Raw genomic sequence first — 24,227 nt, forward strand, 5'->3', positions numbered from 1 at the left:
TGTTTGTTTTCAAAACTTTATATGGACTGGCACCTCATTTTATCTCGGACCTCATTCAAACCTCCATCCTGCGCGCGGTCTGAGGTCCGAGAGCCAGCTCCAGCTCGTGGTGCCCAAGACACATACTTGCCAACCTTGAGACCTCCGATTTCGGGAGGTGGGGGCGTGGTCGGGGGTGGGGTGGGGGCGTGGCTGGGGGCGTGGTTAAGATATATATATATATAGGAAATACTTGACTTTCAGTGAATTCTAGCTATATATATATTTTATTACATATATATATATAGTTAAGGGTTGAATTGTCCATCCTTGTTCTATTCTCTGTCACTATTTCAGAACACACACATTATACAAATATACATTATAAAATCAATAAGAAAACGGGAGCTCTAATTTGGGAGTCTGAGTTAGGATCAGAAGTTCCTATATAAACATTGCGCACTCACGTCGCCTTTTTGTATTGATTACTGCAGCTGTGCACTGGATTCATTCCCAAATACAAACTACAACTCACAAACACTTTAGAGTTAGACTCCACCATCAGAATGTGTACTTAAACTTATAAAGATCACATGGATATTATTCAGTGAGTTGATTCACCAAAACTAACCTGTTATACAGGAGGAAAAAGCACACAGGACGTTTCAATTGTTCACAGACTGGTCGCTCTTATCAGAATGACAAGACACTTCCGGTCTGCAGGTGATAGCATTCAATTGGGAAGAAACGCCCTACTGCCCCTTACTGACCAATGTGAATACTGATAAATGTGTTATGACAGCTCCAAAAACGAATTCAAACCACAAAATAAAATAAATAAATCAACACAAAAATGTGACACATTATGGGTGGGTCACATATGCATGTACAGTAGATGGCAGTATTGTCCTGTTTAAGAGTGTCACAACATTGCTGTTTACGGCAGACAAACTGCTTTACGGTAGACAAAAACATGACTGCTGTTGTGTGTTGTTACCGCGCTGGGAGGACGTTAATGAAACTGCCTAACAATAAACCCACATAAGAAACCAAGAACTCGCCCTCCATCATTAGCTGTTTATATTGTGAGAAAGTGGACGTGTGAACAGGCTGTCAACACGTCACTCAGGTCCGCATGGAACTGGAGGGGGCGTGGCCTCCAGCTCCGCCTGAATTTCAGGAGATTTTCGGGAGAAAATTTGTCCCGGGAGGTTTTCGGGAGAGGCGCTGAATTTCGGGAGTCTCCCGGAAAATCCGGGAGGGTTGGCAAGTATGCCAAGACAAGACTTAAAACCAGGGGAGACAGGGCCTTCTCTGTGGTCGGCCCTATGTGCAGCACTTTGGAAACATTTTGTTGTTTAAATGTGCTATATAAATAAAGTGGATTGGATTGGATTGATACAGACAGTCCATACTCTCCCCATAGACTCCCCATACTCTCTGAACACTCCCCAAAGGACTTCCGGAGGGACACGGTCGAATGCCTCCTCCAAAGTTGTGTATTTTCAAATAATATCACATCTATCTAAAAACCAACAGTAAAAAGAAAAAAAACTTAGGATGTAATTAGAAAAAGCTGAAATCGTTCAACTAATATTTAATAACAATTTACTTAGTCACCTATATTACAAAGTTTTGTCTTTAAATATATATATTTGTTTTTATTATTTTGGACTTTTTTAGTCAGCGTCTTTTGGTGGAAAAAGTTTAAACACACCTGATCTAAAATATTAGAAGCTCTCAAAATAAAAATGTTATATTATCAAAAAATAAACCAAGTTTAGGTGGTTAATAAAAACCATTTAAAAAAATACTAATATAGGAATGATTTGGAAAAAACACAACAACCATAATCAACACTGTTAAATGTGTAACTGAACATTAATATTTCCGTACAGGCAGAATGTTTGGCACACTAGGTAATGTATGTACACAATTGTATTAATGATATATTTTTTATTCTATTCTTACATGAGAAAAAAAACAGTCGGTATGTAATAAGAAAAGCTGAAATGTTCTAATAATTAATAATAATATACTTAGTCACCTATAATACAAAGCTGACACAGTATCTTGTTTGTTTTTTAGCATTTTGTAAATAAATACAAAAAAATATATATATCAATATGGCCCCTTTTGCGGCCCTTGGTGGAAAAGGTTTGGACACCCCTGAACTTAATTATCAAAAGTATCGACATTTTGATTTGAGGATTGATATTAGAGCATAATGTGTCGGCGGTATCGATATTTCAGTATCAATCTGCACACCACTACTACAATGTCAGCTGGGATAGGCTCCAGCTCACATGTGACTTGAATGAGGACAGGCTGTACAGAAAGTACATGTATTACAATTATTGTTTTTATGATGTTCTTACATAATTTATGGTACAATTAAACTAAAGTACACTGGTAATATGACTGCTTAGTATTTTTAATATTGGTCCTGTATTTATTTCCAGTATCATTAATTTGGCCTACTGTGACACCACTTGCTCTTCTTTAGCACCATTCAAGAACTTTGATTGTGGCATTTAAAATATTAAAATATTATTCATATATCATGTATATGTGTACCTTTAGAAGTCCACATTTTATTACTGCATCCTGCATTTCTAATCCGTATTAATCAGTTTGTATTTGTGTTGCATTCTAAATTCTGCCTGAGGAGGGCGTTAAAACAACTTGTCGGGATTTGCTTGATGACGTCATCATCATGCGACAAATGTTGCAATTTGTTCTCCCCCTTTGTAATGGCCACTTGAGTCCCCTGTAAACATCATAAAGAAGCAGCCTAAACCAGCACCAACTTAATGGGTAAGGTTGTATAATGGCACCATCGCCACATTCGAACGACGAACAAGATTTTGTTATTGATTTTTTGGCAACGAGTTTGTCATCATTAAACTTAACGCAATTGTATATGAACTACTAGACAAGAGTACCAGTCATAGCTCTGTTTGGTCCCTGTTTGAGATTACTCACATTCAAAGTGACTCATTAGCGTCAAACCACTGATGTAATGTAATCGTTATGTGCTCTTTTCCTGAAAAAAAAAATACAGCCTGGTACTGTAATATTGTTAGTATAATTTAGATAGCACTAAAAGCCTTTATATTGTTACTTCATGTTGGGTGGAACATGAACATACAACACTGTGTGCATTAGGGGGAGCTAAACGCAGTGCGGAGCTGCTATATTCCTCGTTATAAACACTTGAAACACGTAAATGTACTGAATAAAACAACTCTCAAAATATTCCAAATAGAGTGGTGGCCTAAAAATTGGGCTAATGTGAATAATTGTTTCTCTAGTGAAATGACGTGAATATCCAAAAATCAATTACAAACTATTTCTGCTTTGATGACTGACACATGCTCCTTCAGTAGGGCTGTAGCACAGCGGCAGGAATGAGGATCCAGCTTCAGGGTCCAGGCCATGCTGCCGGCCTCCTTGCTGAGCTGAACCGCTGCCGCCAATCCCGCCGTTACTGCGATGTCTTCATACAAGTGGGCAACCGCACTTTTGCGGCGCACCGTGCTGTGCTGGCCTGTGCCGGGACGTACTTCCACAACCTGTTCGCCCGCACTTTGTCCACGTCCACCACTGCCATCTCTTTGGAGCTTATTTCCCCGGCCAACTTTGAGAAGCTGCTGACTTTCATGTACACTGGAGAGATCTTGATGGATCTAATATCTGTTGGAGTTATTTATGAGCTGGCTGAAAGGTTGGGTGTTAGTGAGCTTGTGAGGACATGTCACGCTACTTTCCCAGACTTGCAGGGCTCCATGTTGTCAAGCACCAGAGCAAATAATTCTGGAGACCTCCCTGAAGCCACTGTAGTTGCTGCTAGCTCTTCAGGGGCTGCCATTAATACGGCCTCTGTTTCTGCATCCCCTGTGGGTTCCTCTGCTGCCTCCTGCTCGTCTTTGTCATCGCCATCTGCCCAAACTCTTGCCGCTGCCTCTTCACCTCACATTCAAGCTAGGGGAGCAAGGGTGGGCCAAGAATCCACTGCTGGGGCTTTGGATTTGAAGGTAGAAGACATCCAGTCTCATGTAGGCTACGGGCAAATGTCTGCAGAGGTTCCAACACGATGCCCTTCAGCCATCGGTGGCAGTAACATGCCACCCTTGGAGTCTGTACTGAAGGGGGAGCAGAGACTGGAGGAAGTGGAGAAAGTTGAAGGCAACAGAAGTGAGGAGGTGACGACTGAGGAGGTGACGACAGATTTGGTGCCGTCCGCTTCGTCCTCCTTCCCGGACTCTTTGGTGCAGACATCTTCCTCAGGGGTGCCCATTGGCAACCTGCAAGAAGGGCTGGAGGGGAGGGGCGTGGCTGACGCTCGGAGGGACAGTGAGTTGTCCTATGAACCAGGAAACGAGGAGGAAACGCAGACTATGCAAAGCAACAGCACAAATGAAGAGGTGGAACACTGGAGGCAATTGGCAGGTAATGATTTAATCAATCAATCAAACGTTATATATATATATATAGCACTCCTCTTGCACAGGCAAGTTGCAACAGTGCTCTACACAAGTTAAAAAAAAATAAGAGAAGAATGCACGCACGCACAGCACTATTGATAATAACAAAACCTGACATGGCACTGACCGCCACCTTTTGAGGTGTCCAGACTAGAGAACAATTAAAATAAAAAATGTGTTCTGGGTATTTAATGAAGATAACAGTTTGGTGCCAGAGAACCTCAGGATCCGCCACAGTTGATATGATAAAACGAGGTCAGCTAGATAAGAAGGCAGAAGGCCATAAAGACATTTAAGAACTAATAATGGCACTTTAAAATCGACGCTGAAGCAGACAAGTAGCCAATGTAGCGACTTTTAAAACTGGTGTAATGTGCTCCCGCCGTCTGCTTCCTCGTCAGCACGTGTGCAGCTTTTTTTGTGATAATTGTAGATTTCTAAAATTCTTTTTGGGAAAACACTTGGCTTTCCAAGTACCACCATAATGACCAAAACTAAACTACAGTAACATGGTAGGGCTAAGTATTCATTAAAAACACAGCAGAGGTTTAATTTAACAAGTATATTTAAAATTTTTGGCCACTGCAGCATTACACACAGTTTCAATAGTAACACTTTGTTTGAATATAGGGAAAAAAGCACTGCACTTTTTTTTTGGAATTTCGCCTATTATTCACAATCATTATGAAAGATATGACAACGGATGTTTGTTTTTTTTAATGCATTTTAACTCGTAAATAAACATAAATAAAAGCCAATGGGAGCCTCTATTCCGACCATAAAATCCAATGAAAAACTATCCAAAAAGCGCCAACTATACTTAATTTACATTTTGTGACTTGAATATTACCAAAGTATTCGTAGTATTTTTATTATAAGCGCTAACGCAGACAAACTATTTATAGCAGTGCCTAATCATTAGAGATGTCCGATAATGGCTTTTTTGCCGATATCCTATATTCCGATATTGTCCAACTCTTAATTACCGATTCCGATATCAACCGATACCGATATATACGGTCGTGGAATTAACACATTATTATGCCTAATTTTGTTGTGATGCCCCGCTGGATGCATTAAACAATGTAACAGGGTTTTCCAAAATAAGAGAACAACTTCAACTCAAGTTATGGAAAAAAGTGCCAACATGGCACTGCCATATTTATTATTGAAGTCAAAAAGTGCATTATTTTTTTTAACATGCCTCAAAACAGCAGCTTGAAATTTGGGACATGCTATCACTGAGATAATCCTGATACCCACTACAACTATGGAAAATACGATACTTTGACTTTCACAAAGTGCATTATTTTTTATTTTTTTTAAACATACCTCAAAACAACAGCTACAAAAACTATGAAGGCACACAGCTTCAGTCCAGAGTATACTAAAGTAATAAAGTAATCAATAACATAGTCCTCCTTTAGTGCAAGACTGCCTGGTATACTGTATAACAGGAAATTATAAACTGTGCTCAATCTGCCCTGCTCTAACGTATTTGTATGAGTAACACAAATGTGCTGCAAGCTAGTGGTGAGTGTTTAAAGTGGCCTAGGAGTCAGCCAGAGCTTCTGAAATGCTGCACTGAGACAGGGCAACATTAAACAGTTTCAAGTCAACTCATCATGCTTAATTTATTACAGCATTTGGGAAGCCTGTAGTTGATTTTTATTATGTAAATGTTATATTTTTATCAACATGTGATAACAGGGACCCTGCCATTCAAAACTAGACTGCTCCATTACTAATGATTAATGTAACTATAGCTGCTAGCACAGTCACTAACACGAGTGTAGGGCTGGACGATATGGATCAAAACTCATTTCCCGATATAGTTTGGCCTATAAACTAACCCATAAATGGAAATATCCGTTGACAAAACTAGATATCTCCACCATGCCCTGATTTTAATATTTTCAGGACAGGTACCAGCAAGTAAGAAAAGTAGGTTTTGCATTGCAGAATCCCAACTTAAAAAAGAGAAAGCCTTGAAAATAATATAAGTAAAGTCAAATATAATCTCCAATCTTCTTTAAAAAAAAAAATGTTGTGAAGCTGAATTATTCAGCTAACACAACACAAAATAACAATATGTGAAATGAAGTGCACTAGTTTAAGAGGGTAAGTGTGCGTTCTTTTTGGCATTCTGAATTTTCCTAATTGCCCTTTTTTGCAGGCGATATCATCGAACTAAGTGATGATGAGACCTTTATGGAGGATGATGAAGATGACCTTGTGTGTTTGGAAAACGGCGAGAGAAGCAAGTCAAGCCAGCAGGTATTATTTATGTTAGTGAAGAAGAAAGAGTGTTTAGACTTAGGAAACCTTATTGATACACAAGGGAAATTGTTCCACACAGTAGCTCAGTTACAAAGGATGGAAAGGAATACAAAAGAGGGCGAAAACAAAAGGTATAAAGTAGACTAAAAATGTACTATAGTAGCAATATAAAATATAACATATATGTAATATTTACGTATTATATAAACAGTATATATTAATACTGATTATATTATTATATTATATTTTTCTATAATATACCGGTATACAATATATAACAAACCCCAATTACCATGTACAATACAGTGTTTCCCACAGGACAGGCATCTATTTGTGGTGGTGTGGTCGGGGGGTGGGGGGTGGCGGCGGCAGCGGCGATGACCAAGAAGAACGCGGAGTTGGAATATAATTACAACATTTTATGTACATATTTATATACAGATTTGAACAATTAGTGATTCACTGAAATATATTTATTAATTGTGGTTCTTACAAAAAATATATCTTATAAAATATAAAAGCTAAAATGTCTCTTAAAGCTCTGCCCCTCTAATTAGTGAATACTAAATAATTTAACTTTAGCCTACTACTACAACCATATTATTTACCAGCAACATGAAGTGAAACAGAGGCAGAGGTGTCCTGCCACAGTCAGTCAACCTCCTCCTCCTCCTCCTCCTGCTGCTGCTGAACAGGTCGCACCTGTGGTCCGGACTGTAGGCCTACCTCCTCTCCAAGTCGAGCCCTTTTCGGCCGTTGAAAATATTTTTCTATACTCATCTGTGTGAAGGAGTGAACATCCAACATTAGAATTTATTACTAACGAGCAGAACCGCTCTATGTACAGTGCCGTCTAACCTTAAGCGGCAGCAGCTCAACACATGCAGGGTTCAACGTTAAGGTTTTTTTCTACTTGCCCGACTTCTCAAATCTACTTGCCCCAATATTTTTACTTGTCCTGCCTAGGTTTTTTTCTGGCTGTGTAGTGCTCATGGCTTATATCTTACTAAAATCCTTCCTGTTGACTATTTACAACACTACACAGTATTTATTATTATTATTATTATTATCTATAATTACATTTAAATGGCATTGCATACATGTAAAATTAAATGCTATTTCACATTATTTGACCAGTAGCAGTTACACTCATCTGAACAGGTCAGCCACCTGTTTAAAGCCCGATCACAGTTGAAATCTTGAAATGAACGGCCTTTAATGGCCAAAACATTAACCTGGACAACATTTTAACAGCTGGTTGGCTCAGATTTTATTATTTTCATTGCATTCACATGCTGCAGTGGACAGTGGACAATTTAGCTTCAGTCCATGTGTTTTTATCAGGGGCGCCGCTAGGGATTTTGGGCCCCATGAAAATAATCTTTACAGGGCCCCCAACACAGCGGCAACATTTTTTGATGCTATTTTACATACAATTATGCATTTTAATGGTATTTTTGACTATCATTACCATATTTTTAAAAGAAGAACAGCATCACAGTTGACATGTACAGCAGGGGAAGAACTGAGCACTCTGAATACAATGGAATTCATTTTGAGTCATTTATTTGCTGCACCACTAATTCTTAAATTGGAAATAAACTCTTATTGAATAAGAACAGCTTGATAAATGTTTGACTGGATTGATTATTTAACTAATATAGCAGTAAAATGTAAAAATCCAGAGTTTTCTTGAGCTAGCTTATTACCACAGACAGGGACAAAGTTAATATGCATAACTTTCCACCACAACTAACAAACCCACCTTTTTTTTTTGGAAATATTGGGTGACCCTTCAACTCCTTCTCCTCTCTTATTTTCTTTTCCTTTCTTTTTTGGCTGCCTGATTTTTGAGGCATACTGCTGTCTCCTCTGCTTTGCCGCTGTCTGTGACAAATCGCCGGTGCGCTACCTGCAGCTGATCCAGTCGGACTGAACCATTTTACGTAAATAGAGGGGGGGAGGGAGGGCCCTGCAGGGGTTGATGCTTCCAAAACAAATAAAGGTATTGTTACCAGGACATGGAAAATAAAACATATGTGATTATATGTTAGTTAATAACTTAGTGTCATTATTTTTCTGTATTATAATTTCATCATCATTAGGGCCCCCCTCCATCATGGGCCCCTAGAATCCGTCTCCTTTACCCCCCCTTTTCGGCGCCCCTGCTGCCACCGTCAGTGAAACGCTCGGTGAAATCGCGGATTAACGTTAAATATATGACGAGCCGCGAGCGATGCAGCTATAACCTATATACTTATAACCTATATTACCCTCGTATTTTGATCCCGTCCGTCCGTCCGTCCCTCTTCTTCTTCTTCTTCTTCTTCTTCTTCTTCTTCTGGCCCACCAGGTGAATTAAGTGCTATTGGCGGAGTTACAATGCTACCGCCACCTACTGCACCGGAGTTGTAACTACAAGCAACATTCACAGACAGTCCCATTGCTTTTATGAGCGGTCGAGCGAGTCAAAAGCCGAAAAATCCATTTGTGGCGGACGTAATTCTTTCGTGGCGGGCCGCCACAAATAAATGAATGTGTGGGAAACACTGCAATATTACAGTATATGTAACAGCTGCAGCAAAAAAAAAGGGCAGCATAAAAAAAGAGTAGATCCAGCAGAAAATATACATTATAAACGAAGAGAGGTATCTAACAGAAGTGGTCAGGTAATAGACAAATATCATCTATTGCTGTATGTTGAGTTTGATACTGTATCTACATTAAAGCATTAAACATGACATGTTTGTCCTCTGCAGGGCCCAGCAGACACACTGTCGTGTAAAGCCTGTGAAGCTTCCTTCCTCGCAGATCCGGCTGCCATCAGGCGCCATGCCGAGAGCCATGTGACCGAGATGGGCCAATGCAGGCTGTGTGGTGTCTTGTTTTCCGACCACGCTGCCGCGGTATCCCACTCCCTCACTCACGTTGGCGTGCAGCTTTTCACCTGCGACATGTGTCACCTAGAGTTCCGCAGCCAAAATAAACTGTTGCGGCACCAGCGCCAGAGCGGGTCCAGTTACACGTTACCACAACGGGCCCTGACCGCCGACAGCCAAGGCTCTGAGTGGCGGTGTGGTGTGTGCACAAAGAACCTCAGCAACGACTTCCAGGTTGGTGAAGACACCTCAATGTGTAACGCTTCTATCTTCCATCGCTACACACAAAGAGTGAAAAGATTATGAAAACATGCCTCACTATCATGTTTGCTGTGCTACTTTTTTCTTAATAACACCAAGCTGGTATTAAACCCTAAAGCAGTAGAGCAGGGATGTCAAACTAATTTTTATTGAGGGCCACATTACAATTATGGCTGATAATATTATCAGATAATGTTAAAGTGTAGAACATATGCAATAGCTGGGTTATAGTCAAGTGACCTTCTGGGTTTCGGGCGATGGTCTAGACCAAGGGTCGGCAACCTTCAACATACAAAGAGCCATTTGAGCCAATTTCCCCCAAAATAAAATCCACCTAGAGCCACAAACTCTGTCCGATTCCTAAAATGACGATAACACCACTTATAGTTTCTTTACACTTTTGCTATAGAATTTATGATTCACATTTTATTTCTGTGTTTAAGCAAATCACCAAATTATTTTGAAAACTAGAATAAAATACAGTGGTCCTTCCCCTATTATTTTATTTTATTTTTTTAAATCAACTCGCTCCAATATTCTGAAGGCATACAACTGCAGCATATTTCATTTGACTAAAAAGGGAAAACAACAACCTCGTCATCAGTGAAAGCAAATTAATCTGTCCATGAAGCATTTAATTTCTATTTTCATCAGAAATGTTTCTCTTTTTTGATCCGTCCATTGCTAGCTTACCGGATGTTGCCCGCTAAATCAATACAATTGCATGGCAGCAAGAGATGACGCATAGGGGCTGTGACATACATTTCGATCGACGATATATATTAAAATGTTTTATTTTCATATGACAAGATCCCAGAACTCTCCAATATAATAACTGTTAAATTAAAATAAACTAACTAAATAAAATAATATCAATTAAGTAGCCATTATTTGTTGACATTTTGTTTCAAAGCCAAAGGGAGCCAAGGAGGCGGCATGAAAGAACCGCATGCGGCTTCAGAGCCGCGGGTAGCAGACCACTGGTCTAGACTCTAGAGCCGCATTAGGCTGCTGTTTATTTACCTGAACCAGTGTAGATTTGGGCGTATTTTGAACGATTTAGTGGCAAATATATAAGCGATCCTGAAAAAAATATTTAAAAGGGGATGAAGTGGATTCATACACTCTTAAGGAAAACAAATGTTCAATGATTAAAATCATTTATCATCACCAGTTACTGCTCGCTCCAACACAATCAATTCATTCGACACTCACAGTATTTAGAGAAGAAAATATTGGAGGTACATTATGTCCACAAATGAAACAATAATCTGTGAAAGACAAAGTTGGATTTATTCGTGCCCCGGTAAGTAACGTATTTGATTGACATAAGGAGTGCCGTGCTGCTGTGATGGTGACGCTAATGAGAGAAAGGATAAGTTGATTTACTGCTACGAATATTAGTCTGATCTACAATTAATGTCAGCAGTTGTTTTTATGGTGTGAAGTTTACATTGTGTCTCATTATTTAGCTATAAATGTGCCTATTGTTCAGCAATGTTTGCTCATGCTAGAGATATCAAGATTCAGTGCTGTTGAGCCTACGAGAGATGTATTCATCTACTTTACTAATACTACTAAGGATATGTTCTTGATCCGTGTGGAATAAAGTACTTGGCTTTCCTGCACAACAAAAACATCTAAGCTTTTTAGTTTCTGTTATGAAAATGGCCAAAGAAAATACAGTGGATTGGACTAACAATCACAATATTTATTACTGGGAATTAACATGACATTAGTTTATTTGGACAAGCAGGTCCTTGTACTTATATTTAAGCATAGCAACCACAAAATAACAAACTAATACAATCTTTTGTCCTTTGTTTACGTTTAGTTTGGCTCTTAAATACAGCTAATATAGTAGAACATAAACTCAATTGCGTCACAGAAAGTTTCTCAAACAAATCAAATGTTCAAACAAACATTTTACAAAGTGATCACTGCAGACACGAGCATGGTCCGATTGTATTCCACAAGATGATGAAAGTAATATTTTTAAGAGCCATTTCCTTCGACGCACTTTCGCTTTTCCTTGACTTCATTACCACTTATTTTGGGATCCTATGAAAACTCTATCCTATCTGTCTTTTTTGAACGACTGGAACACCCAAGAGCACAATAGCAAAAAAGCATTTTGTGATCAAACTTTATACTCACTCTTACTTCTTTTAATGCTACGCTGAAGCGGCTTGGCCATCGTGTGAATTAAGCCGCGAAATGTGACGTCATGCAACCCTCCTATTGCATGTTCAACATTTTCTGTCAAAATTGAAAGAACACAGCCAGAAAGTGCTTTTTTATTTTCAGTCTTTTGCAGGCCACATAATGCACCGGGTGGGCCGCATAAATGTTTTGGCGGGCCCGCAACAAAAAGATCTGGCTGACCAAATAAATGATGTAGCAGGACACAGTAAATGGCGTGACGGACCCACCATATAAAGTACATTAAAGTTATGGGATGGGCCACATTTAAATGATGTGGCGGTTTACAATAAAATGATGTGGCGGTTTACAATAAAATGATGTGGCGGTCCACAATAAAATGATAGGCAAACCACATTTTAAATGATGTGGCCGGGCAGATTTGGCCCCCGGGCCTTGAGTTTGACACGTGTGCCGCAGAGGATTGATTTGAAATGTTACCACATTATTTGGTTCATACCTTTAGGGACCAGACAAGCACATTTGGGCAAGATTGGTTGTTGAAAATGTCCACCGTCAAGCAAACATCTTTTGCATGAGCACAGGCTGGACTTGGCAATTAATTGTAGATGATGGCAGCGTTTGCTTGGCTTGGACCCGACTTGCAAACAATGTTGATTTCTCCAATGAAGGCTTCATCGTGTCACACTGTACCTTTTACTTTCGCTTTCCTTTTGCCGCCTAAAGAGTCTTGCTCACACCTGGGAGACATTACAGTGTCAAAAGTGAAATAATAAGTGCTGTTATTCTTCCTCTGAGGTGCTGTCGTGGTTTCACAGAACCAGTCTCCCCCCCCCCCCCCACACACACACACACACACACACACACACACACACACACACACACACACACACACAGGATGCGGTATCCTTTTATGCACTGCTCTAACTAGTTCTGAAGCCAATCTAGTGTTTAAGTACCAAAGTGAAGTTTTTCATAATTTATAGGAATGCATTTGTACCCACAAAAAGTCGCAACAGGAAATGTTGTAAAGCGAGGACCACCTGTAGTGATAGATGTACAATGTGGTGTACCTATCTTTGAAATCAGTTCAGGAAACAATTACCTTTTTAAACAGCTTGTTGGTGCTGCAAAGCACATCTACGTGCATGTGCCGCCACACTAAACACCAACGCCCGTAAATCTCTAACTTTATGTATGACACAAATCAAAAAGCTTAGTTTTTCCTGTTTAAGCAAAAACATGTCAACGTTTTGGAAAATCTTTCCTTTAAGCCGTTGTTTTCCAAAAGCTCCCTTTGTAAACATAAAAACCTGTTTGCACCCTTCCATTCGGCTACTTATTGTCTACTAAGTGCTTCTTTACCAAACATAAGTATCGTACTTTTTTCAAAATTAATGATCCACTAATTTTGTTGACCAGGTCTTCCTTCAGATGTAATATATGAGTCATTTTCTCCCATGTCCAAATTTCCTTTATAATGTATTATGAGTAGGAGGATTGAGTTTGTAACAGTGTCTTGTGATGGCTTTCCTACAAGTTGTAAAAATAACCTTAACCAAATAATGATCCTGTGTCCATACAGATGACATTATGTGTCCCATATATTCATAATCACACATGCATTGGAATATTATATCCCAGCACTTAAGACATGACCGAGTGTACTTCTTTCCAAAATGATTTCAGCTTTGCAGATCTTCAAAAATATGTGTAGGTTGTGAGTTTAATATGGTTCAGGTATTAATAATCTTTTACTTTGAGTCTTAGGTGTAATTTAAACACCCTCCATAATTGTGAGCGAGTAGAGGTAAAACAGGTTTCACATATGGAAGGGTGAAACTTTTTTTTAATGTTTTATTATGTACTCTCCCACAAGTGTATTTTGTTTTGTTTATTTATTATTATTTTTGCTTTTATATATTTCCCCAAAATTTTGGGAACAAAATACAATTGTGATTCTTTTAAGTTTTGCACTGGTTTAACTAAGATGTCTTAATTTTTTAATCAAGTCTCTGTATTTGTTCTCTCTAAAAACTCCAAGCCAAAACACTGTTTGCTTGTGGGTGAAAGGCCAAAACTCATAAAGAAAATATAATTTTATATTATTGAATATTTTCTTTAAAAATGATTGAACAAATAAAAACATCCATATTGACGTGGACATTGCCTTAGTTCAGCAATGAATCATTTTATTCGGTACTTTACATTACATCATTGGCATCATTGCATTGAAGCTCCTAAAGATGAAGTGAAGTGAATTATATTTATATAGCGCTTTTCTCTAGTGACTCAAAGCGCTTTACATTGTGAAACCCAATATCTAAGTTACATTTAAACCAGTGTGGGTGGCACTGGGAGAAGGTGGGTTAAGTGTCTTGCCCAAGGACACAGCGGCAGTGACTAGGATGGCAGAAGCGGGGATCGAACCTGGAACCCTCAAGTTGCTGGCACGGCCACTGTACCAATCGAGCTATACCACCCCAAAGATGAACCCATTCTGTAAATGTCTAATGTTTGAGTAAATACATGAGTAGAAGCCTCTCATATTGCTGACAAATTCTTGCTAGAATTATGAATGAAATTACCACCACTCCTGATTAATATTGTGCATCTCTCCTCAGACGGTGAGGGACCACATACGGAGCCACGTGTGTCCCCAAAGCTTGAGCTGTGGCGTTTGCCACCTTCCTCAGCACTCCCTGTGCTCGCTGCTGTGGCACGCCCTCACCCACCTGGCGCTGCCCGTCTTCACCTGCCCGCACTGCGCCCGATGCTTCGTGGAACGCCCCCTGCTGGAAGCACATATGGCCGCGCACGCTGAGGATGCAGCTGCCTTGGAGCAGGAGGGCTACAGAGTAGTAACAGTAGGCGGCGGTGGAGAAAGTGTTTCAGGAGGGGAGGAGCTAAACTGCTTCCTGTGCCCTCAGACATTCCCTACCTCCACCGCCTTTCTGTGCCACCTCAGCCAGCACACTTCTGAGGTCCCAGAGAGCGGAGGAGGAGACGCCGGAGGTCACGGATGGTTAGGCAAGCGTAAAGCTGAGCAGCCTTTAGAGTGTCCACAATCTTCTTGCTCCTCCTCCTCTCCACGAGAGGTCGCAGGGCTTGTAAAAATGAGCAACCTGAGTCTCAACTTACCAGACAAGTATTTTCAAGGGCTGACCTCCGCGCCCCTGACCAATGGGAGCCCCGCACAGGACGGGGGCACCGGTATCCGTGGGAAATGGTACCGGTGTCGCTACTGCGGTAAACGCTTTGCACACTCGGGGGAGTTCACCTATCATCTGCGTATCCATACCGGGGAGAAACCCTACCAGTGCAAGGTGTGTCTGCGCTTCTTCAGAGGACGCTCCACCATGATCTGCCACCTCAAGACCCACGCCGGCGCACTCATGTACCGCTGTACCGTGTGTGGCCTCTACTTCTCCACGCTGAAGATGATGTCGTCTCACTTGGAGCTCCACAAGGACCAACTGCCGGCCGACTTTAACATCGAACAGACCTTCATGTACAACGACCACTCGAAAGAACCGCTGTCCTCCATGGACACTTGATCTAGATCTAAGAAAGAAGGCAGAGTCGCATTTAGCATTATCAGGATTGATTCTAATGTCTTCATCGTAGCGTAGCAATTCTTTTCCCACACTCACTATTTTGCACAGTTAAAGGAAATCATGTGTGTCTTCAAAATGAAATGATTGACTCTGTATTGTAGCCTGACCCCATAATCACGGTACTGTAACAGTTATTTAGGATTTGTTTGTCTTTATACATGTCATTCTCTTTGTAAAGTGGTCTGACTGCCTTTATTAAAAAAAAGTAATGAAAGAAGCTGTATCAAATGATTCCCACTGTGCTCACGCCCGATCCTGCACAAAAATGGCTTCCATCATCAGAAGGCCAATGACGACTCAGCACATTTCTGCCCCACTATCATGGACCCCTCTGCCTCCAGCGGGGCTGCTGACCTTTGCCCTCTTAAAGCCCTGCAGCCTCTTCCTGCTATTGTACACACACCACCTCTTCCTCTCGCTCTACCTTCCAATCATCCAAACTGTCCATGGTGGCACATTCCCCTTTGGGAAGTAAACAAAGAACAACAGGAAGTAAAATGAATGCAGACAACAAAACAGCAAAGAATCTCACTCAAGTTTTCCAACATCTGGAGTTTTATTTTTACATTATACAAAGCATCAGTCTTAAAGAGGAGGATATATTCGGCAAGAAATGAGTCACGTGACTGCGGAACGTTTATCTGGTTAGATAGAAGATGTACTTTTTAGTCAATCGGAGCAGTTTGTTTACAGTACTGTTAAGGTTTTGGTAATTTTGCAATAAATTCATATTTATAGAGTTGGATATAGATTTCCTGCATTCATCTGTTTAGCAATATTAGGTACTCTTATATATAAAAAAATATATATATATGGGTTTTAAATCGCTTCGTGAGTATCCTTGATGACCATATTTGGAAGAGAGGGCGGGGCTAGAGAGGAGGACAGCGTTGCCAGACGTAATCTAATTAACGTATTTGTAAAAATGGCAATCATGTACGATAATTTCACTTCTTGGAACATGGTTATTAGAAAACAGATATCATGCACTGTGCCTGGTGTTAATTGCATCACGTGACTCTTTAAAGCCAAGTACGTGTACTTTCCAACAGTGCTGTTATAGTTTATTAAAGGTAAATCACGCCACATCATATACGATTTGTAGTAATTTCTTATTGTAGCTGATGGTCCTAAGTAACATCAGTTTGGTTTTATTCAATATTTTTTCCTTAAAATACGATCATTTGCCATATAGTAACACTGGACGGGTCAAACAGAAACAATGAAAAGTAGGACATTTTTACACATTGTGGGCAAAATTATCACGGCTGTCACTAATTTGCTAAAAAAAAAAAATGCCCACACTTAAAATTGGTATCACGGTATAACAAACCGGATATTTTTGCCCATACTTTAAAACCGGAAGTGCATTATTTTAATCAGCCACTAGGATGCGCCTCCACTAGACCAACAAACAAATTGTGTGAACAATTTTGCAGAACATGTTCGAATGTTGTTGACAATTGAAGTCACCACAAACATATCACAAGTCACCTCTTAATTCAATAACTAAATTGATTCACAAAAATTGAACCTTGAGCCATGCAGAAGGAAATAAATCAATTTGAAAGTAAACTTCTTTCAACAGTCAGTAGAGATTTCAGTCGCCACCTTTGATGCAATTTTCTTCTGAAATGCTCTTTTTTTGGGGTGGGGATCATGATCCCACATCAGACTGGCTGGTGCTGGCGTTACTCAGCTTGCACTGCTTCCCTTTATCGCCCCCCCCTCCATTTGCAGCGTTGGGCTGTGCGCCCCCCTTGTCTGTGGCGCTCTCTCTGGGTATGTGGCTGACCACAGTGTTGATGAGGTTGTCACGGAAACTCTTGCTGAGGAAGTTGTAGAGGATAGGATTGGCCACGCAGTGAAAGAGCGAGAGGGTTTGCACCACACTGAAGGAAAAGTAGATGACCTCCACCACGTTGCAGCTGAAGAGGATGGGGTGCAGGTCGTCTATGATCATAAGCGACATGACCAGGTGGTATGGCAGCCAGCACACCACAAACACCAGAGAGTAGACATGCACCAGCCACACCTCCCGCCGACCCTGCACGTCCGGTGCCGTTTGAATGGCCCGAGCGATCAGCACGTTGCAGGTGATGATAACAGAGGCAGGGCCCAGGAACTGGAAGATTAGACACAGGAAGGTCACAGACACATACCACTCGGTGTAGTTGTTTTGAGGCAGCATGTAGCAGCCTGGCTCGTCCCACTCCAGAAGATCCACATGGATGTTTTCCAGCACTGCCAGGAATAGGGAGAGTAGCCACACGCCACCGCAGACAGCCCACCGGCGCCGGCCCACCACTGGGAACAACGCCGGAAAGGAAGGCCTGGTTAGAGACAAGTATCGCTCCAAAGTCATGAGGGCCAGAAAAAAGGAGCTGCTGTAGAAATTGATCTCGTAGATGAGATTGGTGAGCTTGCAGAGCAAGCGTCCCCACAGCCAAACCCTGTTGACGGTCACCTCCATCATAAAGAAAGGCAGGACCGCGATCACCATCAAGTCCGACAGGCTCACGTTGAGGATGCAAAAGAGGACGCCGTTGGCGGAGTGGCGTCGTCGCCAGTTGACCCAGACCACCAATGTGTTCTCCAGCAGGCCCACCACGAAGATGAAGAGGTAGAGCAGGAAGAGGCAGATGCGACGGTACTCTGCGTCCAGCTCCAGGGTGCACTCGTGGATGAACCACGGTGTGCCGTTCACAAACAGCGAATGATTGTATTCGTCGTCGCCCATCGTCTACAAGGAGAAGCTGAGGACAATATTGCTTAGCTTTACACACAAAACACACACTGACTTTGTAATGGATATTCTCATTCATCAAGTCAGTGTGTTCAGGGCATTCAATCCATCTAAACTGGACTGTTCAGTTTGTCTTAAAAGATGTTTCGCCTCTCATCCGAGCAGACTTTATCAGTTCATGCTCATAGACTCAGATTGGTCAGATTTAGTCTTAGGACTCACAGACTTAAGATTGGTCAGATCTAGTCTAAGGACTCACAAACTTAAGATTGGTCAGATCGAGTCTAAATGCGGTACCAAAGCCCCAACTATTCACCCTCAAACAAAAGAAGGGTGTGCAGAGGCAAAGATGGTTTTGACCTATTGTGATGTGAAAGTTAGAGCATACATTGTTGGGGCTGTGGCACCAGCATTTAGACTAGATCTGACCAATCATGAAGACCAACACTAGTTCTGACCAAAGTTAATGAGTCCCAAGACTAGGTCTGACCAACCTAAGTCCACAAGTCCCTCGACTAGATCTGACCAACCTAAGTCCACAAGTCCCAAGACAAGATCTGACCAATCTAAGTCCATAAGTCCCAAGACTAGATATGACCAATCTAAGTCCATGAGTCCCAAGACTACATCTGACCAATCTAAGTCTATGAGTCCCAAGACTACATTTGACCAATCTATGTCCATGAGTTCCAAAACTAGGGCTGACCAATCTAAGTCCATAAGTCCAAAGACTAGATCTGACCAATATAAGTCTATGAGTCCCAAGACTAGATCCGACCAACCTAAGTCCAACCTAAGTCCACAAGTCCCTAGGCAAGATCTGACCAATCTAAATCCATAAGTCACAAGACTAGATCTGACCAATCTATGTCTATGAGTCCCAAGACTAAATCTGACCAATCTAAGACCATGAGCCCAAAGACTAGATCTGACCAATATAAGTCCATGAGTCCCAAGACTAGATCTGACCAGTCTAAGTCCACAAGTCCCAAGACTAGATCTGACTGATCTAAGTCCAGCATGAACCGCTGAAGCCATCTCTGAAGAGAGACTTAACGTCTTCTAAGACAAACTGAATCGTCCGGTTGTGATGGATTGAATGCCCTGAGAACACATTGACATTCTTCATCGACTTTACACACAACATGGACCAGGTTAAACATACCTTATTAGGACGATTTATGAAGAGCACAAATAAATCCCCCCTGATGCCTTCTTGTCTTGTGGTCTTCAAAACCAAGAGTTGTGTGTTCAGACTGCAGACAGACACAAGGTGACCCCTCTCTGCTCCAATGTTAGCAGATAACTGAGCTATCAAGCAGCCTACCCTCCCATTACACACACACACACACACACACACACACACACACACACACACACACACACACACACACACACACACACACACACACACACACACACACACGCCGATCTAACAGGACATCCTCTGTTGGTTCTGCAGCAAAGGACAGAGACCTTGACTCAGTTGGACACTAAATGTGTTTAGTACTATCAATACTGTTATCAACAACTTGCATGTGTTTACTTGGTTAGTATTTTTTCGTGAATTACACAAGGAATGAGAATGATGAATGGATACAAACAGTTATCTAGTGGAACAATGCCAGGAAATGGAAACGGAACGAAGTGGAAAGAAAAGTATGTGGCGAGGTCACACAGATCACAAACACTTCCTAAAGATCAGTGAGATCACATCACATGTTGAAATAACACAACTGAGGTGTAAAATAAACCCAACTCTGCATCTTTCCATCAATCTACAACTGGCATTGAAGATTTCAATAATGATTTCAGTAACTTTTATTTTGAGCTTGTTGTTCACTCTTTTGTGCAACTATATGGAAAGGCAAGACAAAGAAATTCTGCCATTGATTGGTCCTTTTTTAGACAGCTCCGGAATCAATGCACTTTGCTTATCAAAAAGTCCAAATTGGGATATTTTTGGTCCGTCACCACTGAGAACCTCAACAACCCACAGAAATTTTGGAAAGTGAACAAATCTCTGTGTGACTAAAAACACAGCTACTCTTCCCACATTTGTACTCAAAGAATCAGTGCCAGTTTATGATCGAACTGAAGTCTTGAATTGTTTTAACAAATATTTTTTATTGTCGGGATCTCTATTTGACTCAATAGGGACAACTATAGGGACTCCTTGTAGAATGTCCCACGTTTTCTGGAGATCGTTTTAATTTTGCTTCGTTTACTTGTCTTAAAGTGCATAAAGCTCTAAAAACATTAGACCACAGAAAGAAAGTTTGACCTGACTTGATCAAGCTTTATTTTTTTTAAAGCTGGCAGTTGATTTTATAGCAGATGCCAATTTCAATTATTTTTAATCCGTCAATTAAAAACAAAGACATTCCATCAGTTTGGAAATCTGGTTTTGTCCTCCCTTTATTAAAGGGAGGAGATGCAGCAGTTCTTTGTAATTATAGGCCAATATCAAATGTATGTGTCTTATCAAACATTCAGAAATCTCTTGTTTGTGATCAGTTGAAAGAGTTCCTCTATTCAAATACAATTATTTCTAAATTTCAATCAGGCTTCAGAAAAAAGCACATCACTATCACTGCCTAAATGAAGGTGGTAAATGACATCATTGATAAAAACAGTAATGTGCTTCACTTTTTATTGATCTCTCCAAAGCGTTTGACACAGTAGACCACACTATTTTAAAACACAGGCTGTTTCTCATTGGACTGTCAGAACATACGGTCGCTTGGTTTTCAAATTATTTAGAAAACAGGACCCAGTGTATTAAATACGAGGGCCTTTGCTCTGAATTTGTCACTGTTCATAAAGGAGTGCCTCAAAAATCTGTTTTGGGGCCCCTCTTAATTGTCTTGTACATCAATGATCTCGAACAACATTTCTCTGATGCTGAGAATTTGCGAAATTTATATGCTGATGATACAATTGTTTTTTGCTTTGGATCGTCTCTTGAACAGGCTGTTAATTCCCTGCATAAAGCTTCTGTTGCTGTGCAGAATTCACTTATTTACTTAAAACTGGTTCTCAATGCCTGTGATGAGGTGGCGACTTGTCCAGGGTGTACACCGCCTTCCGCCCGAATGCAGCTGAGATAGGCTCCAGCACCCCCCGTGACCCCAAAAAGGACAAGCGGTAGAAAATGGATGGTTCTCAATGCTGACAAGACAAAACTTATGCTGTTTTCCAAACATAAAAAGTTAACCCAGACTCCCCCAATAGTGTCCACTCTTGAATAGAATATCATAGAAGTGGTGCATGAATATAAATATCTTGGTGTTTTAATTGATGACTCCCTCACTTTTAAACCTTTTATTGATAAACTGGGGCAGAAACTAAAACTTAAATTGAGCTGTGCTAGATTATGGTGATCTTTTTATATGAATGCTACTCATTCCTGTTTTCAGATAGTGGACTTTGTTTACCATGCTTCTTCGAGGTTCATCACAAACTGTAGAACCATGACACACGAGTGTGACTTGTACTCTCGGGTGGGATGGCCTTCTCTCTCCACTAGGAGACGGTGTCATTCGTACATTTTTATTTACAAGGCTCTTCTGGGACCATTTCCCGATTACATTTGTACACTGATTACACACAGATGTACGGACTCTTGTGCACTGAGATCCAATGATCAGCTGTTGCTCTCTCTCTCCGTTTTGCCAGCTCTGAGCTGGGGAAAAAAACTTTTGTCTTTACAGCTCCTTGTGCTTGGAACATGTTACAAAGAGATTGGAGGCTGACTGAATTCTTATCCTGAAATGCTTTTAAATCAGAACATTTGAAGGAGCCTAAGTTATCTGTAACGGTTTTACTTGATGTCCATCCTGTCATTTTAATGTGTAATGTGAATGTAATTTTATGTGTAACTTTTCTGCCTTTTAGGTTATGTATTTATGAACTTGTCTCTTGACTTTCTATTTTAGTCCTGTCTTCTTTAAAAGATTGTTCCCATTAAATAACAGTGCCAACCAACCCCCATAATGTGTGACAGCCATTCCTGTGATAGGGTTGGTTGTCACTATGTGGGAGTGTCTTATAGACTATCCATCCATTTTCTACTGCTTGTCCCTCTCAGGGTCGCGGGGTGTGGCTGGGGCCTATCCCAGCTGCATACACCCTGGACAAGTCGCCACCTCATCACAGGGCCAACACAGATAACTAGATAAAGGAATTTCTGAAGAAAATGTGTGTACCGGTAAATGATCCAATGCTGAAGCTAAATTGAAATGCTGATGGAAGGTACAATGAATGTAGACATGGTTTGAATGTAGAAATACTTTGATTGCAGGAATGGTTTGAAAGTTGAAATGATTTGAATGTTGAAGAGCTGTCAACAAACTGAAATGCAAGTGGAATGTAGACATGGTTTAAAGGTTAAAACAGTTTAAACGTTAAAAGGGTTTGAAATTTCAAGAGTGGATGATGTACTGAAATGTAGTATGAATCTTGAAATGCTAAATATTGGTATAGTCAAGAGTTGGCATACTTTCAAGAGGGTGCAAAGTAACACACTTTATCATGAAATATTATTGGACAAATTGTACAAATTTGGAATACGAGGAGTGGCTCATGGGAGGGTCAAAAGTTACCTGAAGGACAGAAAACAGTTTGTGGAAGTTAACAATTGGAAATCTGCCTTACATTACGTCAGCTGTAGAGTACCACAAAGATTGGTCCTTGGACCAATACTATTTCTCATGCACGTCGATGATATTATCATAGTTTCCAAACTGTTTAAATGTGTTTTATTTACGGACGCTACAACCCTTTTTTATTCAGGACAAAATATAAAGGATGTGTTAGAGGTGGCTGAAAACGAATTAATCAAAATTAAAAGATGGTTTGAAGTAAATAGATTATCCTTGAATACTTGTAAAACTAAATGTATGACTTTTAGTAGTAGTAAGAAAAGCGTGGATGCCTCATATGTCGAAGGAGTTGAGATTCAAAGAACAAAGGAGATCAGGTTTTTGGGTGTTAAGATTGATGAACATTTGTCAAGAAAATCACATATTAATGATACAAAGGCTAAAGTATCTAAACGTATTTCTATTTTACACAAAGTGAAGGATTTTCTAAATCAAAAAGCAATGTATATTTAGTATAATTCACTGATCGTTCCATAGCTAACATACTGTATTGAAGTGTGGGGTAGTGCCTGCAAAACATATTTAAATCCAATCTTCCTTCTGCAGAAAAGAGCCATAAGAGTCATTACTGGAATTGCATACAGGGAATCCACAAATTCAATATTCAAACAGTTAAAGTTATTGAAATTTCATGAATTGGTAGCGTACAATATCTTGAAAATCATGTACAAAGCACATACACAAATTATTCCAAACAACATTCAAAACAGATTTGTTAAAAGAGAAAGTGATTATAATCTAAAAGGAACTGAGATCTTTACTAAATTGAGATTTAGAACAGGATAAAAGAAATAAGTATTTCAATTAAAGGTGTTAGTTTATTGAACTATCATGACAGTGAAATAAAACAATCTAAGTCTCCTACTGTATTTAAAAAACAATTAGAAATCATGATGAAAATATATGACTTGGAGTAAATTGTTTTCACGTTTAGTTATTTTGTTACATGTTATGAAATATGTATGTTATGAATATATATATATATATATATATATATATATATATATATATATATATATATATATATATATATATATATATATATATATAGTCTTCTGAATTGAACAACAAATGTAACTGTATCAATAGGAGGAAGATATACGTTTTACTTCTTTCTGCTCCTTTTTGTTCATTATTTATTTTAAATGTTA

General features: G+C 40.1%; 2 protein-coding genes across 3 annotated transcripts; one reads left to right on the plus strand and one right to left on the minus strand.

Moving 5' to 3' along the window:
• The first annotated feature begins 2,695 nt into the window (after positions 1-2,695).
• Positions 2,696-16,222, plus strand: zbtb39 (zinc finger and BTB domain containing 39). Of its 2 annotated transcripts, none has more exons than XM_061982514.1 (5): positions 2,696-2,796; positions 3,366-4,431; positions 6,643-6,743; positions 9,506-9,859; positions 14,674-16,222. In XM_061982514.1, the coding sequence occupies exons 2-5, from the start codon at positions 3,390-3,392 to the stop codon at positions 15,604-15,606; spliced, it is 2,430 nt and encodes an 809-aa protein (XP_061838498.1). In that variant the 5' UTR covers positions 2,696-2,796; positions 3,366-3,389; the 3' UTR covers positions 15,607-16,222. The 2 variants fall into 2 exon arrangements, with proteins under 2 accessions (XP_061838498.1, XP_061838505.1); XM_061982521.1 differs by having other exon boundaries at positions 2,713-2,796; positions 3,369-4,431.
• Positions 16,199-23,705, minus strand: gpr182 (G protein-coupled receptor 182). Its single transcript, XM_061982529.1, has 2 exons — positions 19,578-23,705; positions 16,199-18,422 (listed from the first exon to the last, which is right to left on the minus strand). The coding sequence occupies exon 2, from the start codon at positions 18,404-18,406 to the stop codon at positions 17,324-17,326; it is 1,083 nt and encodes a 360-aa protein (XP_061838513.1). The 5' UTR covers positions 18,407-18,422; positions 19,578-23,705; the 3' UTR covers positions 16,199-17,323.
• Between the last annotated feature and the right edge of the window lie 522 nt (positions 23,706-24,227).

The sequence above is a fragment of the Nerophis lumbriciformis genome, linkage group LG01 (assembly GCF_033978685.3).
Source record: "Nerophis lumbriciformis linkage group LG01, RoL_Nlum_v2.1, whole genome shotgun sequence".
Lineage (NCBI taxonomy): Eukaryota > Metazoa > Chordata > Actinopteri > Syngnathiformes > Syngnathidae > Nerophis > Nerophis lumbriciformis.